Genomic DNA, 19,220 nt, shown 5'->3' with positions numbered 1-19,220 from the left:
CTATGGTGTTTTGCCAGGAAGTGTTCAATAATTAACTCTATGGCAAAAGCTAGATCACAGTTAGTTAACCAAGTTAGAACTGTAAACTTGGGGCCAAGTCGAAGCAAAGGAAAGTATTTTCAAACCCCTCTCTTTGTATTTTCTTACCGCAACATCTGGAGAGAGAGATTATTGCGACCGCTAAAAATTAGAGGTTATTATTGTGAGACACGTCCTGTTGGAATGTTGACACCACGTGGTGACGAGGAGAGAGAGGTGGGTTCCCTCCGGCTCCGACACACAACAATATTCCTATCCCCTGCTCTAACCCCTATCTATTCCTATCCCCTAACCCTATCCCCGGCCCTATTCCTATCCCCTAACCCCCTATTCCTATCTCCTATCTCCTATCCCCTAACCCTGCGAGCCGCTGCATGAAGGATCTCCGTGACTCCGTCACCAACTTGCGTGTTTTAACCGGGTGGGCGGTCAATAGAATCTGTCTGTCGGGAGAGAGGAGGAGGACATCAGCCAATGTCTCCAAGTCTTAATGACGCAACTGTTTTACTCAATACGGTTTGAAATTGTGAGCAGCAATAGGATCATTCTCGCAACAAGTTCCCCCACGTCCTCCTCCTCCATGTCCAGACCCGGACTCCGCGCCCCGCAGACACAACACCGTGACCGGAGAGGAGTCAGACCCCGTCCCGGGACTCCGCGCCCCGCAGACACAACACCGTGACCGGAGAGGAGTCAGACCCCGTCCCGGGACTCCGCGCCCCGCAGACACAACACAACACCGTGACCGGAGACGAGTCAGACCCCGTCCCGGGACCAGTGCCCGCAGACACAACACCGTGACGTGACCGGAGAGGAGTCAGGAACCAGCGCCGGTGTCTCTTCTCACAACCGGGAGCTTCTCAGAGTCCTGTGATGATGGCACACTTCATGCTGCTCCTCTTACCGTGTGTTTTTAGCGCACGGACGGTGAGTAATCTATACCTTTTACAGGATCCTATGATCGTCATTAATAAGTGGTGGTGCTGTGCATATTCGTGCGCAAACAGTAGTTGGGAACAGTAGTTGTAAACCAGACGAAAGTCTTTCTCTGGTCTGCAAAGCCTTAACTATTGTGTGTATTGAGCCGTACTGTATTGTATTGATTGATTGATTGATTGAATTGATTGAAAATTTTATTAACAGATTGCAGAATGGGTACAATACAGTACAGCTCAATACACACAATTGTTAAGGGGATGCAGACCAGAGAAAGACTTTCGTCTTGTTTACATCAGGGTGAATTGAAAATGGGGGACCCTGATGTAAACAAGACGAAAGTCTTTCTCTGGTCTGCATCCCCTTAGCAATTGTATGTATTGAGCTGTACGTTACTGTAAACTGTACCCATTCTGCAATCTGTTAATAAAGTTTTCAATCAATCAATCAATCAACCCCCATTTTCAATTCATCAGGACATATATGACATACAGATAGACAGTACTGCTACATCTATACATTTATGACATACCAGATTTGCAAATACAGTACTGTTTGTGATACAAAAAGAGTCCAGAAAAGAGTATATACATTTGACGTAAAAACTACATTGGAGGAGGTTGGGTAGGAGGGGTGGGTGGGGAACACTGTACAACTATACAAGCAAAACTATATTGGAATATTGACAAAACCATACTTGGTAATTTACTGTACATTGGAGGGGGTTGGGTTAGGACATTTACATGGGCCAGTTTCGAATTGCAGTCTCCCGTAGGTGTTCTTTGAGAGTGGTTTTGAAAGTGGGTAGTGATTCACATTCCTTTACAGCTTTGGGTAGGGCGTTCCACATTGATGTGGCATAATTGCTAAACGTGTTTAGTCCCTTGTTTGAGACGAATCTGGGTTTAACATGATTTGTGGAGCTCCCTCTTGTGTTGTGATCGTGGTATTCACTGATCTTTGGGAAGTATTTTGACATGTACATGGGTACCTTGGTCGTGTAGTGTATCTTGTGTACCCATTCTGCAATCTGTTAATAAAGTTTTCATTCAGTCAATCAATTAGATTAGATTAGATTCTTTAATGACCACCCAGCCAGGCTGGTGGAATTTGTTTTCAGTGCATTAAAGCATTGTTCCAACATACAACATAGAACATATAACATCACTTGGAATACGTACATACTACATGCAGTTAAATACATAATTACAAAGACCACAATATCAAAGTTTATGTCCATGTCCATAATCTACCTTTTACTACAGGATCCCTATGATCATCATTAATAAGTAGTGGTGCATATATTCGTGCGCAAAGTAGTTGGGAACAGTAGTTGTAAACAAGACGACAGTCTTTCTCTGGTCTGCATCCCCTTAACCCTTTTACTGCCACACAACAGCAGGTTAACCCTTTCACGGAGCTAATGATGCTAATGATGGAGGTCATGGAGCATCGCTGTCGGTTGTGTGATAGTAAAGGGCTAATCTTCTGTCGTGTGGCAGTGAAAGGGTTAACAATTGTATGTATTGAGCTGTACTGTACTGTAACCCATTCTGCAATCTGTTAAATAAAGTTTTCAATCAATCAATCAGTCAGTTCCAGGACACTGTGGACTAATGCCTCTCTCTCTCTCTCTCTCTCTCAGCGCGTCGTGCCTCCTGGATATGAAGCTGTCAGCACGAGAGATCACAGCACGGACAGTCAGAAAGGTATATTCGTTCACTTTTACCACAAACCTCCAAAACACCATTACAGAAAAGTAAAGAAAAAAGTAACTTACTTTTATAAGCAATAATAATGTCCGATGTTTGGGTTAGGACAATCACAGTATGTTGATAAATAACCTCTATTACAACTACAAGTCTATGGCAGAGTGTGCTGGTTGGCCTGTCTGCTTTGGTAAATGGTAAATGGCTGCTTTTTTATATATAGCTTTTTATCCAAAGCGCTTTACAATTTGTTCCTCACATCTTACCCATTCACTCACACATTCACACACCGACGGCAGAGGCGACCATGCAAGGTGCCGACCTGCAGGGGTTAAGTGTCTTGCTCAAGGACACATCGACACGCTGCCCGGGAGGAGCGGGAAGCGAACCGGGAACCTCTGGATTACCAGACGACTGTTCTACCTCCCGAGCCCCTGCTTTCATAAGGAAGTGGTTTTATTGGCTGTCAGGGGATCTAGCCCAGGCTTCTGCTAATACAACATGATGATGAGGTCCAGGAGAACGTCCTCTAATACATGATGAGGTCCAGGAGAATGTCTTCTAATACATGATGATGAGGTCCAGGAGAATGTCCTCTAATACATGATGAGGTCCAGGAGAACGTCCTCTAATACATGATGATGATGTCCAGGAGAACGTCCTCTAATACAACATGATGATGAGGTCCAGGAGAACGTCCTCTAATACAACATGATGATGAGGTCCAGGAGAACGTCCTCTAATACATGATGATGAGGTCCAGGAGAACGTCCTCTAATACATGATGATGATGATGAGGTCCAGGAGAACGTCGTCTAATACATGATGATGAGGTCCAGGAGAACGTCCTCTAATACATGATGAGGTCCAGGAGAACGTCCTCTAATACATGATGAGGTTCAGGAGAACGTCCTCTAATACATGATGAGGTCCAGGAGAACGTCCTCTAATACATGATGATGAGGTCCAGGAGAACATCCTCTAATACATGATGATGAGGTCCAGGAGAACGTCCTCTAATACATGATGATGATGATGATGAGGTCCAGGAGAACGTCCTCTAATACATGATGATGAGGTCCAGGAGAACGTCCTCTAACACATGATGATGAGGTCCAGGAGAACGTCCTCTAATACATGATGATGAGGTCCAGGAGAACGTCCTCTAATACATGATTATGAGGTCCAGGAGAACGTCCTCTAATACATGATGAGGTCCAGGAGAACGTCCTCTAATACAACATAATGATGAGGTCCAGGAGAACATCCTCTAATACATGATGATGAGTTCCAGGAGAACGTCCTCTAATACATGATGATGAGGTCCAGGAGAACGTCCTCTAATACATGATGATGATGATGAGGTCCAGGAGAACGTCCTCTAATACATGATGAGGTCCAGGAGAATGTCCTCTAATACATGATGATGAGGTCCAGGGGAACGTCCTCTAATACATGATGATGATGAGGTCCAGGAGAATGTCCCCTAATACATGATGAGGTCCAGGAGAACGTCCTCTAATACATGATGAGGTCCAGGAGAACGTCCTCTAATACATGATGATGAGGTCCAGGAGAATGTCCTCTAATACATGATGATGAGGTCCAGGAGAACGTCCTCTAATACATGATGATGAGGTCCAGGAGAACGTCCTCTAATACATGATGATGAGGTCCAGGAGAATGTCCTCTAATACATGATGATGATGAGGTCCAGGAGAACGTCCTCTAATACATGATGATGATGAGGTCCAGGAGAACGTCCTCTAATACATGATGAGGTCCAGGAGAACATCCTCTAATACATGATGATGATGAGGTCCAGGAGAACGTCCTCTAATACATGATGATGATGAGGTCCAGGAGAACATCCTCTAATACATGATGATGATGAGGTCCAGGAGAACGTCCTCTAATACATGATGATGAGGTCCAGGAGAACGTCCTCTAATACATGATGAGGTCCAGGAGAACGTCCTCTAATACAACATGATGAGGTCCAGGAGAACGCCCTCTAATACATGATGAGGTCCAGGAGAATGTCCTCTAATACATGATGATTAGGTCCAGGAGAACGTCCTCTAATACAACATGATGAGGTCCAGGAGAACGCCCTCTAATACATGATGAGGTCCAGGGGAACGTCCTCTAATACATGATGATGATGATGAGGTCCAGGAGAACGTCCCCTAATACATGATGAGGTCCAGGAGAACGTCCTCTAATACATGATGAGGTCCAGGAGAACGTCCTCTAATACATGATGATGAGGTCCAGGAGAATGTCCTCTAATACATGATGATGAGGTCCAGGAGAACGTCCTCTAATACATGATGATGATGAGGTCCAGGAGAACGTCCTCTAATACATGATGATGATGAGGTCCAGGAGAACGTCCTCTAATACATGATGATGATGAGGTCCAGGAGAACATCCTCTAATACATGATGATGATGAGGTCCAGGAGAACGTCCTCTAATACATGATGATGAGGTCCAGGAGAACATCCTCTAATACATGATGAGGTCCAGGAGAACGTCCTCTAATACAACATGATGAGGTCCAGGAGAACGTCCTCTAATACATGATGAGGTCCAGGAGAACGTCCTCTAATACATGATGAGGTCCAGGAGAACGTCCTCTAATACATGATGATGATGAGGTCCAGGAGAACGTCCTCTAATACATGATGATGATGAGGTCCAGGAGAATGTCCTCTAATACATGATGATGATGAGGTCCAGGAGAACGTCCTCTAATACATGATGAGGTCCAGGAGAACGTCCTCTAATACATGATGATGAGGTCCAGGAGAACATCCTCTAATACATGATGATGAGGTCCAGGAGAACGTCCTCTAATACACGATGAGGTCCAGGAGAACGTCCTCTAATACATGATGATGAGGTCCAGGAGAACGTCCTCTAATACATGATGAGGTCCAGGAGAACGTCCTCTAATACATGATGATGAGGTCCAGGAGAACGTCCTCTAATACATGATGAGGTCCAGGAGAACGTCCTCTAATACATGATGAGGTCCAGGAGAACGTCCTCTAATACATGATGATGAGGTCCAGGAGAACGTCCTCTAATACATGATGATGATGATGAGGTGCAGGAGAATGTCCTCTAATACATGATGATGATGAGGTCCAGGAGAACGTCCCCTAATACATGATGAGGTCCAGGAGAATGTCCTCTAATACATGATGAGGTCCAGGAGAACGTCCTCTAATACATGATGATGAGGTCCAGGAGAACGTCATCTAATACATGATGAGGTCCAGGAGAACTTCCTCTAATACATGATGATGAGGTCCAGGAGAACTTCCTCTAATACATGATGATGAGGTCCAGGAGAACGTCCTCTAATACATGATGATGATGAGGTCCAGGAGAACGTCCTCTAATACATGATGATAATGTCCAGGAGAACGTCCTCTAATACATGATGAGGTCTAGGAGAACATCCTCTAATACATGATGATGAGGTCCAGGAGAACATCCTCTAATACATGATGATGAGGTCCAGGAGAACGTCCTCTAATACATGATGATGAGGTCCAGGAGAACGACCTCTAATACATGATGAGGTCCAGGAGAACGTCCTCTAATACATGATGAGGTCCAGGAGAACGTCCTCTAATACATGATGATGAGGTCCAGGAGAACGTCCTCTAATACATGATGATGATGAGGTGCAGGAGAATGTCCTCTAATACATGATTATGAGGTCCAGGAGAACGTCATCTAATACATGATGAGGTCCAGGAGAACGTCCTCTAATACATGATGAGGTCCAGGAGAACGTCATCTAATACATGATGAGGTCCAGGAGAACGTCCTCTAATACATGATGAGGTCCAGGAGAACGTCCTCTAATACATGATGATGAGGTCCAGGAGAACGTCCTCTAATACATGATGATGATGAGGTCCAGGAGAACGTCCTCTAATACATGATGATAATGTCCAGGAGAACGTCCTCTAATACATGATGAGGTCTAGGAGAACGTCCTCTAATACATGATGATGAGGTCCAGGAGAACATCCTCTAATACATGATGATGAGGTCCAGGAGAACGTCCTCTAATACATGATGATGAGGTCCAGGAGAACGACCTCTAATACATGATGAGGTCCAGGAGAACGTCCTCTAATACATGATGAGGTCCAGGAGAACGTCCTCTAATACATGATGATGAGGTCCAGGAGAACGTCCTCTAATACATGATGATGATGAGGTGCAGGAGAATGTCCTCTAATACATGATGATGATGAGGTCCAGGAGAACGTCCCCTAATACATGATGAGGTCCAGGAGAATGTCCTCTAATACATGATGAGGTCCAGGAGAACGTCCTCTAATACATGATGATGAGGTCCAGGAGAACGTCATCTAATACATGATGAGGTCCAGGAGAACGTCCTCTAATACATGATGAGGTCCAGGAGAACGTCCTCTAATACATGATGATGAGGTCCAGGAGAACGTCCTCTAATACATGATGATGATGAGGTCCAGGAGAACGTCCTCTAATACATGATGATAATGTCCAGGAGAACGTCCTCTAATACATGATGAGGTCTAGGAGAACGTCCTCTAATACATGATGATGAGGTCCAGGAGAACATCCTCTAATACATGATGATGAGGTCCAGGAGAACGTCCTCTAATACATGATGATGAGGTCCAGGAGAACGACCTCTAATACATGATGAGGTCCAGGAGAACGTCCTCTAATACATGATGAGGTCCAGGAGAATGTCCTCTAATACATGATGATGAGGTCCAGGAGAACGTCCTCTAATACATGATGATGATGATGAGGTGCAGGAGAATGTCCTCTAATACATGATGATGATGAGGTCCAGGAGAACGTCGTCTAATACATGATGATGAGGTCCAGGAGAACGTCCTCTAATACAACATGATGATGAGGTCCAGGAGAACGTCCTCTAATACATGATGATGTCCAGGAGAACGTCCTCTAATACAAGATGAGGTTCAGGAGAACGTCCTCTAATACATGATGAGGTCCAGGAGAACGTCCTCTAATACATGATGATGAGGTCCAGGAGAACGTCCTCTAATACATGATGATGAGGTCCAGGAGAACGACCTCTAATACATGATGAGGTCCAGGAGAACGTCCTCTAATACATGATGATGAGGTCCAGGAGAACGTCCTCTAATACATGATGATGAGGTCCAGGAGAACGTCCTCTAATACATGATGATGAGGTCCAGGAGAACGTCCTCTAATACATGATGAGGTCCAGGAGAACGTCCTCTAATACATGATGATGAGGTCCAGGAGAACGTCCTCTAATACATGATGAGGTCCAGGAGAACGTCCTCTAATACATGATGAGGTCCAGGAGAACGTCCTCTAATACATGATGAGGTCCAGGAGAACGTCCTCTAATACATGATGACGATGATGAGGTCCAGGAGAACGTCCTCTAATACATGATGAGGTCCAGGAGAACGTCCTCTAATACATGATGATGAGGTCCAGGAGAACGTCCTCTAATACATGATGATGATGATGAGGTCCAGGAGAACGTCGTCTAATACATGATGATGAGGTCCAGGAGAACATCCTCTAATACAACATGATGATGAGGTCCAGGAGAACGTCCTCTAATACATGATGAGGTCCAGGAGAACGTCCTCTAATACATGAGGTTCAGGAGAACGTCCTCTAATACATGATGAGGTCCAGGAGAACGTCCTCTAATACATGATGATGAGGTCCAGGAGAACATCCTCTAATACATGATGATGAGGTCCAGGAGAACGTCCTCTAATACATGATGATCAGGTCCAGGAGAACGTCCTCTAATACATGATGAGGTCCAGGAGAACGTCCTCTAATACATGATGAGGTTCAGGAGAACGTCCTCCAATACATGATGAGGTCCAGGAGAACGTCCTCTAATACAACATGATGAGGTCCAGGAGAACGCCCTCTAATACATGATGAGGTCCAGGAGAACGTCCTCTAATACATGATGATGAGGTCCAGGGGAACGTCCTCTAATACATGATGATGATGAGGTCCAGGAGAACGTCCCCTAATACATGATGAGGTCCAGGAGAATGTCCTCTAATACATGATGAGGTCCAGGAGAATGTCCTCTAATACATGATGATGAGGTCCAGGGGAACGTCCTCTAATACATGATGATGATGAGGTCCAGGAGAACATCCTCTAATACATGATGATGATGTCCATGAGAATGTCCTCTAATACATGATTATGAGGTCCAGGAGAACGTCCTCTAATACATGATGAGGTCCAGGAGAACGTCCTCTAATACATGATGAGATCCAGGAGAACGTCCTCTAATACATGATGATGAGGTCCAGGAGAACGTCCTCTAATACATGATGAGGTCCAGGAGAACGTCCTCTAATACATGATGAGGTCCAGGAGAACGTCATCTAATACATGATGAGGTCCAGGAGAACGTCCTCTAATACATGATGATGATGATGAGGTCCAGGAGAACGTCCTCTAATACATGATGAGGTCCAGGATAACGTCCTCTAATAGATGATGATGATGATGATGAGGTCCAGGAGAACGTCCTCTAATACATGATGATGATGATGAGGTCCAGGAGAACGTCCTCTAATACATGATGATGACACATGAAAATTTCTCCACCCTGGAAAGCCGTAAATCCACTTGCCGGCTCTTTCCACAGCAAACCGGAAGGCTTGGCACCTTGGTTGAGAAATGCAGGTTCCAGTCCATGTTGTTTAGTCCATCTGTTCAGTCCTGTTGCAAGTTACACACTGGCACAGAGGGAATCGTGTGATATATATAGGGACCCAAACGTTCTAGAATGTTCGGTTATGACATCATATGGTGCCATTACGAATGTTCTAGAAAGTTCTATTATGACATCACCACAAACGGTCCAGAATGTTCTATGATCTAGAAAGTTCTATTATGACATCACCACAAACGGTCTAGAATGTTCTATGTTCTAGAATGCGCTATTATGACATCACCACAAACGTTCCAGAATGTTCTAGAATGCTCTATTATGACATCACCACAACCATTCTAGAATGTTCTATGTTCTAGAAAGTACTATTATGACATCACCACAAACGGTCTAGAATGTTCTATGTTCTAGAATGCTCTATTATGACATCACCACAAACGTTCCAGAATGTTCTATGTTCTAGAATGCCCTATTATGACATCACCACAAACGGTCCAGAATGTTCTAGAATGCTCTATTATGACATCACCACAAACGTTCCAGCATGTTCTATGTTCTAGAATGCTCTATTATGACAAATACGGTTCGACTTTATCTAAATCCAATCAATATTAAACATTCATATAATACAATAACCTATATATATAGATTTGGCTCTAACACATGATGAGGTCCAGGAGAACGTCCTCTAATACATGATGATGAGGTCCAGGAGAACGTCCTCTAATACATGATGAGGTCCAGGAGAACGTCCTCTAATACATGATGAGGTCCAGGAGAATGTCCTCTAATGCATGATGATGATGATGAGGTCCAGGAGAACGTCCTCTAATACATGATGAGGTCCAGGAGAACGTCCTCTAATACATGATGATGAGGTCCAGGAGAACGTCCTCTAATACATGATGATGAGGTCCAGGAGAACGACCTCTAATACATGATGAGGTCCAGGAGAACGTCCTCTAATACATGATGATGAGGTCCAGGAGAACGTCCTCTAATACATGATGATGAGGTCCAGGAGAACGACCTCTAATACATGATGAGGTCCAGGAGAACGTCCTCTAATACACGATGAGGTCCAGGAGAACGTCCTCTAATACATGATGAGGTCCAGGAGAATGTCCTCTAATACATGATGAGGTCCAGGAGAATGTCCTCTAATACATGATGATGATGAGGTCCAGGAGAACGTCCTCTAATAGATGATGATGATGATGATGAGGTCCAGGAGAACGTCCTCTAATACATGATGATGATTAGGTCCAGGAGAACGTCCTCTAATACATGATGATGAGGTCCAGGAGAACGTCCTCTAATACATGATGATGATGAGGTCCAGGAGAACGTCCTCTAATACATGATGAGGTCCAGGAGAACGTCCTGTAATACATGATGAGGTCCAGGAGAATGTCCTCTAATGCATGATGATGAGGTCCAGGAGAACGTCCTCTAATACATGATGAGGTCCAGGAGAACGTCCTCTAATACATGATGAGGTCCAGGAGAACGTCCTCTAATACATGAGGTCCAGGAGAACGTCCTCTAATACATGATGATGAGGTCCAGGAGAACGTCCTCTAATACATGATGATGATGTGGTCCAGGAGAACGTCCTCTAATACATGATGATGAGGTCCAGGAGAACGTCCTCTAATACATGATGATGATGAAGTCCAGGAGAACGTCCTCTAATACATGATGATGATGAGGTCCAGGAGAACGTCCTCTAATACATGATGAGGTCCAGGAGAACGTCCTCTAATACATGATGATGAGGTCCAGGAGAACGTCCTCTAACACATGATGATGATTAGGTCCAGGAGAACGTCCTCTAATACATGATGATGAGGTCCAGGAGAACGTCCTCTAATACATGATGATGATGAGGTCCAGGAGAACGTCCTCTAATACATGATGAGGTCCAGGAGAACGTCCTGTAATACATGATGAGGTCCAGGAGAATGTCCTCTAATGCATGATGATGAGGTCCAGGAGAATGTCCTCTAATACATGATGAGGTCCAGGAGAACGTCCTCTAATACATGATGAGGTCCAGGAGAACGTCCTCTAATACATGAGGTCCAGGAGAACGTCCTCTAATACATGATGATGAGGTCCAGGAGAACGTCCTCTAATACATGATGATGATGTGGTCCAGGAGAACGTCCTCTAATACATGATGATGAGGTCCAGGAGAACGTCCTCTAATACATGATGATGATGAAGTCCAGGAGAACGTCCTCTAATACATGATGATGATGAGGTCCAGGAGAACGTCCTCTAATACATGATGAGGTCCAGGAGAACGTCCTCTAATACATGATGATGAGGTCCAGGAGAACGTCCTCTAACACATGATGATGAGGTCCAGGAGAACGTCCTCTAATACATGATGATGAGGTCCAGGAGAACGTCCTCTAATACATGATGATGAGGTCCAGGAGAACGTCCTCTAATACATGATGATGATGATGAGGTCCAGGAGAACGTCCTCTAATACAACATGATGATGAGGTCCAGGAGAACGTCCTCTAATACATGATGATGATGAGGTCCAGGAGAACGTCCTCTAATACATGATGATGTTGATGAGGTCCAGGAGAACGTCCTCTAATACATGATGAGGTCCAGGAGAACGTCCTCTAATACAACATGATGATGAGGTCCAGGAGAACGTCCTCTAATACATGATGAGGTCCAGGAGAACGTCCTCTAATACATGATGATGAGGTCCAGGAGAACGTCCTCTAATACATGATGAGGTCCAGGAGAACGTCCTCTAATACATGATGAGGTCCAGGAGAACATCCTCTAATACATGATGATGAGGTCCAGGAGAACGTCCTCTAATACATGATGATGACAATGATGAGGTCCAGGAGAACGTCCTCTAATACATGATGATGATGATGATGAGGTCCAGGAGAACGTCATCTAATACATGATGATGAGGTCCAGGAGAACGTCCTCTAATACAACATGATGATGAGGTCCAGGAGAACGTCCTCTAATACATGATGAGGTCCAGGAGAACGTCCTCTTATACATGATGAGGTTCAGGAGAACGTCCTCTAATACATGATGAGGTCCAGGAGAACGTCCTCTAATACATGATGATGAGGTCCAGGAGAACATCCTCTAATACATGATGATGAGGTCCAGGAGAACGTCCTCTAATACATGATGATGAGGTCCAGGAGAACGTCCTCTAACACATGATGATGAGGTCCAGGAGAACGTCCTCTAATACATGATGATGAGGTCCAGGAGAACGTCCTCTAATACAGTGGTTCCCAAAGTCGGGGTCGCAACCCAAAGGTGGGCCGCGAGCAGCCACGGGTGGGCCGCGAGATGATTTAAAAAAAAAAAAATTATTTTTTTATTTAAATTTTTTTTTGTCAGGCCACTGAACTTAGAAGCAGGCCAGGACAGTGTTTCTAGTTGTATTCTAAAATTCTATTCTATTGTATTCTAAAATGTGACTATATGGTTTTATATTAACTTAATAAATAAACAAAAACGAAAAATCTACTTATTTCAACGAACATTTCAAACTAAATAACAGATTATGCACATAAAACGCTGAAAACATCCGAAGCAACAATAGTATTTTAATGAGGCTATTATTATTATCATTATTATTTTGCAACAAGTTAGCCCTCTCATAAATAGCACATATAAATGAATAACTAACTTGAACTAACTTAATAGGATTGAAGTGATATTTGGCTTAAAAAATCGGTCACATATAATAAAAAAAAAAAAAAAAAAAAAAAGCCTGACGATGTGCATTGGGCCGCGGCTCTCTGACGCCTTATTTTCTGGGCCCTGGCCTGAAAAGTTTGGGAACCCCTGCTCTAATACATGATGATGAGGTCCAGGAGAACGTCCTCTAATACATGATGATGAGGTCCAGGAGAACGTCCTCTAATACATGATGATGATGATGAGGTCCAGGAGAACGTCCTCTAATACAACATGATGATTAGGTCCAGGAGAATGTCCTCTAATACATGATGATGATGATGATGAGGTCCAGGAGAACGTCCTCTAATACATGATGATGATGATGAGGTCCAGGAGAACGTCCTCTAATACATGATGAGGTCCAGGAGAACGTCCTCTAATACATGATGATGAGGTCCAGGAGAACGTCCTCTAATACATGATGAGGTCCAAGAGAACGTCCTCTAATACATGATGAGGTCCAGGAGAACGTCCTCTAATACATGATGATGAGGTCCAGGAGAACGTCCTCTAATACATGATGATGACGATGATGAGGTCCAGGAGAACATCCTCTAATACATGATGATGATGATGATGATGATGAGGTCCAGGAGAACGTCGTCTAATACATGATGATGAGGTCCAGGAGAACATCCTCTAATACAACATGATGATGAGGTCCAGGAGAACGTCCTCTAATACATGATGAGGTCCAGGAGAACGTCCTCTAATACATGAGGTTCAGGAGAACGTCCTCTAATACATGATGAGGTCCAGGAGAACGTCCTCTAATACATGATGATGAGGTCCAGGAGAACATCCTCTAATACATGATGATGATGTCCAGGAGAACGTCCTCTAATACATGATGATCAGGTCCAGGAGAACGTCCTCTAATACATGATGAGGTCCAGGAGAACGTCCTCTAATACATGATGAGGTTCAGGAGAACGTCCTCTAATACATGATGAGGTCCAGGAGAACGTCCTCTAATACATGATGATGAGGTCCAGGAGAACATCCTCTAATACATGATGATGAGGTCCAGGAGAACGTCCTCTAATACATGATGATGAGGTCCAGGAGAACGACCTCTAATACATGATGAGGTCCAGGAGAACGTCCTCTAATACATGATGAGGTCCAGGAGAACGTCCTCTAATACATGATGATGAGGTCCAGGAGAACGTCCTCTAATACATGATGAGGTCCAGGAGAACGTCCTCTAATACATGATGAGGTCCAGGAGAACATCCTCTAATACATGATGATGAGGTCCAGGAGAACGTCCTCTAATACATGATGATGACAATGATGAGGTCCAGGAGAACGTCCTCTAATACATGATGATGATGATGATGAGGTCCAGGAGAACGTCATCTAATACATGATGATGATGAGGTCCAGGAGAACGTCCTCTAATACAACATGATGATGAGGTCCAGGAGAACGTCCTCTAATACATGATGAGGTCCAGGAGAACGTCCTCTAATACATGATGAGGTTCAGGAGAACGTCCTCTAATACATGATGAGGTCCAGGAGAACGTCCTCTAATACATGATGATGAGGTCCAGGAGAACATCCTCTAATACATGATGATGAGGTCCAGGAGAACGTCCTCTAATACATGATGATGAGGTCCAGGAGAACGTCCTCTAACACATGATGATGAGGTCCAGGAGAACGTCCTCTAATACATGATGATGAGGTCCAGGAGAACGTCCTCTAATACAGTGGTTCCCAAAGTCGGGGTCGCGACCCAAAGGTGGGCCGCGAGCAGCCACGGGTGGGCCGCGAGATGATTAAAAAAAAAAAAAACATTATTTTTTTATTTAAATTTTTTTTTGTCAGGCCACTGAACTTAGAAGCAGGCCAGGACAGTGTTTCTAGTTGTATTCTAAAATTCTATTCTATTGTATTCTAAAATGTGACTATATGGTTTTATATTAACTTAATAAATAAACAAAAACGAAAAATCTACTTATTTCAACGAACATTTCAAACTAAATAACAGATTATGCACATAAAACGCTGAAAACATCCGAAGCAACAATAGTATTTTAATGAGGCTATTATTATTATCATTATTATTTTGCAACAAGTTAGCCCTCTCATAAATAGCACATATAAATGAATAACTAACTTGAACTAACTTAATAGGATTGAAGTGATATTTGGCTTAAAAAATCGGTCACATAAAAAAAAAAAAAGAAAAAAAAAAAAAGCCTGACGATGTGCATTGGGCCGCGGCTCTCTGACGCCTTATTTTCTGGGCCCTGGCCTGAAAAGTTTGGGAACCCCTGCTCTAATACATGATGATGAGGTCCAGGAGAACGTCCTCTAATACATGATGATGAGGTCCAGGAGAACGTCCTCTAATACATGATGATGATGATGAGGTCCAGGAGAACGTCCTCTAATACAACATGATGATTAGGTCCAGGAGAACGTCCTCTAATACATGATGATGATGATGATGAGGTCCAGGAGAACGTCCTCTAATACATGATGATGATGATGAGGTCCAGGAGAACGTCCTCTAATACATGATGAGGTCCAGGAGAACGTCCTCTAATACATGATGATGAGGTCCAGGAGAACGTCCTCTAATACATGATGAGGTCCAGGAGAACGTCCTCTAATACATGATGAGGTTCAGGAGAACGTCCTCTAATACATGATGAGGTCCAGGAGAACGTCCTCTAATACATGATGATGAGGTCCAGGAGAACATCCTCTAATACATGATGATGAGGTCCAGGAGAACGTCCTCTAATACATGATGATGAGGTCCAGGAGAACGACCTCTAATACATGATGAGGTCCAGGAGAACGTCCTCTAATACATGATGAGGTCCAGGAGAACGTCCTCTAATACATGATGATGAGGTCCAGGAGAACGTCCTCTAATACATGATGATGATGATGATGAGGTGCAGGAGAATGTCCTCTAATACATGATGATGATGAGGTCCAGGAGAACGTCGTCTAATACATGATGAGGTCCAGGAGAACGTCCTCTAATACAACATGATGATGAGGTCCAGGAGAACGTCCTCTAATACATGATGATGTCCAGGAGAACGTCATCTAATACATGATGAGGTTCAGGAGAACGTCCTCTAATACATGATGAGGTCCAGGAGAACGTCCTCTAATACATGATGATGAGGTCCAGGAGAGCGTCCTCTAATACATGATGATGAGGTCCAGGAGAACGACCTCTAATACATGATGAGGTCCAGGAGAACGTCCTCTAATACATGATGATGAGGTCCAGGAGAACGTCCTCTAATACATGATGATGAGGTCCAGGAGAACGTCCTCTAATACATGATGATGAGGTCCAGGAGAACGTCCTCTAATACATGATGAGGTCCAGGAGAACGTCCTCTAATACATGATGATGAGGTCCAGGAGAACGTCCTCTAATACATGATGAGGTCCAGGAGAACGTCCTCTAATACATGATGAGGTCCAGGAGAACGTCCTCTAATACATGATGATGAGGTCCAGGAGAACGTCCTCTAATACATGATGATGACGATGATGAGGTCCAGGAGAACGTCCTCTAATACATGATGAGGTCCAGGAGAACGTCCTCTAATACATGATGATGAGGTCCAGGAGAACGTCCTCTAATACATGATGATGATGATGATGAGGTCCAGGAGAACGTCGTCTAATACATGATGATGAGGTCCAGGAGAACATCCTCTAATACAACATGATGATGAGGTCCAGGAGAACGTCCTCTAATACATGATGAGGTCCAGGAGAACGTCCTCTAATACATGAGGTTCAGGAGAACGTCCTCTAATACATGATGAGGTCCAGGAGAACGTCCTCTAATACATGATGATGAGGTCCAGGAGAACATCCTCTAATACATGATGATGAGGTCCAGGAGAACGTCCTCTAATACATGATTATCAGGTCCAGGAGAACGTCCTCTAATACATGATGAGGTCCAGGAGAACGTCCTCTAATACATGATGAGGTTCAGGAGAACGTCCTCTAATACATGATGAGGTCCAGGAGAACGTCCTCTAATACAACATGATGAGGTCCAGGAGAACGCCCTCTAATACATGATGAGGTCCAGGAGAACGTCCTCTAATACATGATGATGAGGTCCAGGGGAACGTCCTCTAATACATGATGATGATGAGGTCCAGGAGAACGTCCCCTAATACATGATGAGGTCCAGGAGAATGTCCTCTAATACATGATGAGGTCCAGGAGAATGTCCTCTAATACATGATGATGAGGTCCAGGGGAACGTCCTCTAATACATGATGATGATGAGGTCCAGGAGAACGTCCTCTAATACATGATGATGATGTCCATGAGAACGTCCTCTAATACATGATTATGAGGTCCAGGAGAACGTCCTCTAATACATGATGAGGTCCAGGAGAACGTCCTCTAATACATGATGAGATCCAGGAGAACGTCCTCTAATACATGATGATGAGGTCCAGGAGAACGTCCTCTAATACATGATGAGGTCCAGGAGAACGTCCTCTAATACATGATGAGGTCCAGGAGAACGTCATCTAATACATGATGAGGTCCAGGAGAACGTCCTCTAATACATGATGATGATGATGATGAGGTCCAGGAGAACGTCCTCTAATACATGATGAGGTCCAGGATAACGTCCTCTAATAGATGATGATGATGATGAGGTCCAGGAGAACGTCCTCTAATACATGATGATGATGATGAGGTCCAGGAGAACGTCCTCTAATACATGATGATGACACATGAAAATTTCTCCACCCTGGAAAGCCGTAAATCCACTTGCCGGCTCTTTCCACAGCAAACCGGAAGGCTTGGCACCTTGGTTGAGAAATGCAGGTTCCAGTCCATGTTGTTTAGTCCATCTGTTCAGTCCTGTTGCAAGTTACACACTGGCACAGAGGGAATCGTGTGATATATATAGGGACCCAAACGTTCTAGAATGTTCGGTTATGACATCATATGGTGCCATTACGAATGTTCTAGAAAGTTCTATTATGACATCACCACAAACGGTCCAGAATGTTCTATGATCTAGAAAGTTCTATTATGACATCACCACAAACGTTCTAGAATGTTCTATGTTCTAGAATGCGCTATTATGACATCACCACAAACGTTCCAGAATGTTCTATGTTCTAGAATGCGCTATTATGACATCACCACAAACGTTCCAGAATGTTCTAGAATGCTCTATTATGACATCACCACAACCATTCTAGAATGTTCTATGTTCTAGAAAGTACTATTATGACATCACCACAAACGTTCTAGAATGTTCTATGTTCTAGAATGCTCTATTATGACATCACCACAAACGTTCCAGAATGTTCTATGTTCTAGAATGCCCTATTATGACATCACCACAAACGGTCCAGAATGTTCTAGAATGCTCTATTATGACATCACCACAAACGTTCCAGCATGTTCTATGTTCTAGAATGCTCTATTATGACAAATACGGTTCGACTTTATCTAAATCCAATCAATATTAAACATTCATATAATACAATAACCTATATATATAGATTTGGCTCTAACACATGATGAGGTCCAGGAGAACGTCCTCTAATACATGATGATGAGGTCCAGGAGAACGTCCTCTAATACATGATGAGGTCCAGGAGAACGTCCTCTAATACATGATGAGGTCCAGGAGAATGTCCTCTAATGCATGATGATGATGATGAGGTCCAGGAGAACGTCCTCTAATACATGATGAGGTCCAGGAGAACGTCCTCTAATACATGATGATGAGGTCCAGGAGAACGTCCTCTAATACATGATGATGAGGTCCAGGAGAACGACCTCTAATACATGATGAGGTCCAGGAGAACGTCCTCTAATACATGATGATGAGGTCCAGGAGAACGTCCTCTAATACATGATGATGAGGTCCAGGAGAACGACCTCTAATACATGATGAGGTCCAGGAGAACGTCCTCTAATACACGATGAGGTCCAGGAGAACGTCCTCTAATACATGATGAGGTCCAGGAGAATGTCCTCTAATACATGATGAGGTCCAGGAGAA

At 43.8% G+C, this 19,220-nt stretch overlaps 1 protein-coding gene across 1 annotated transcript in view; it reads left to right on the top strand.

The window, feature by feature from the left end:
* Window positions 1-470: 470 nt before the first annotated feature.
* The window catches only part of hgfac (HGF activator), a 167,820-nt gene continuing 149,070 nt past the window's right edge, over window positions 471-19,220 (top strand). The window contains exons 1-2 of the mRNA XM_084312368.1: window positions 471-966; window positions 2,621-2,684. Of these exons, the coding sequence (XP_084168494.1) occupies window positions 913-966; window positions 2,621-2,684 (118 nt within the window). The 5' untranslated portion in view covers window positions 471-912. The remainder of the gene's footprint in view (window positions 967-2,620; window positions 2,685-19,220) is intronic.

This window comes from Notolepis coatsorum (assembly GCF_963971535.1).
Source record: "Notolepis coatsorum genome assembly, chromosome: 4".
Taxonomy (NCBI): Eukaryota; Metazoa; Chordata; class Actinopteri; order Aulopiformes; family Paralepididae; genus Notolepis; species Notolepis coatsorum.
This window is presented reverse-complemented; position numbering and strand designations above follow the sequence as displayed.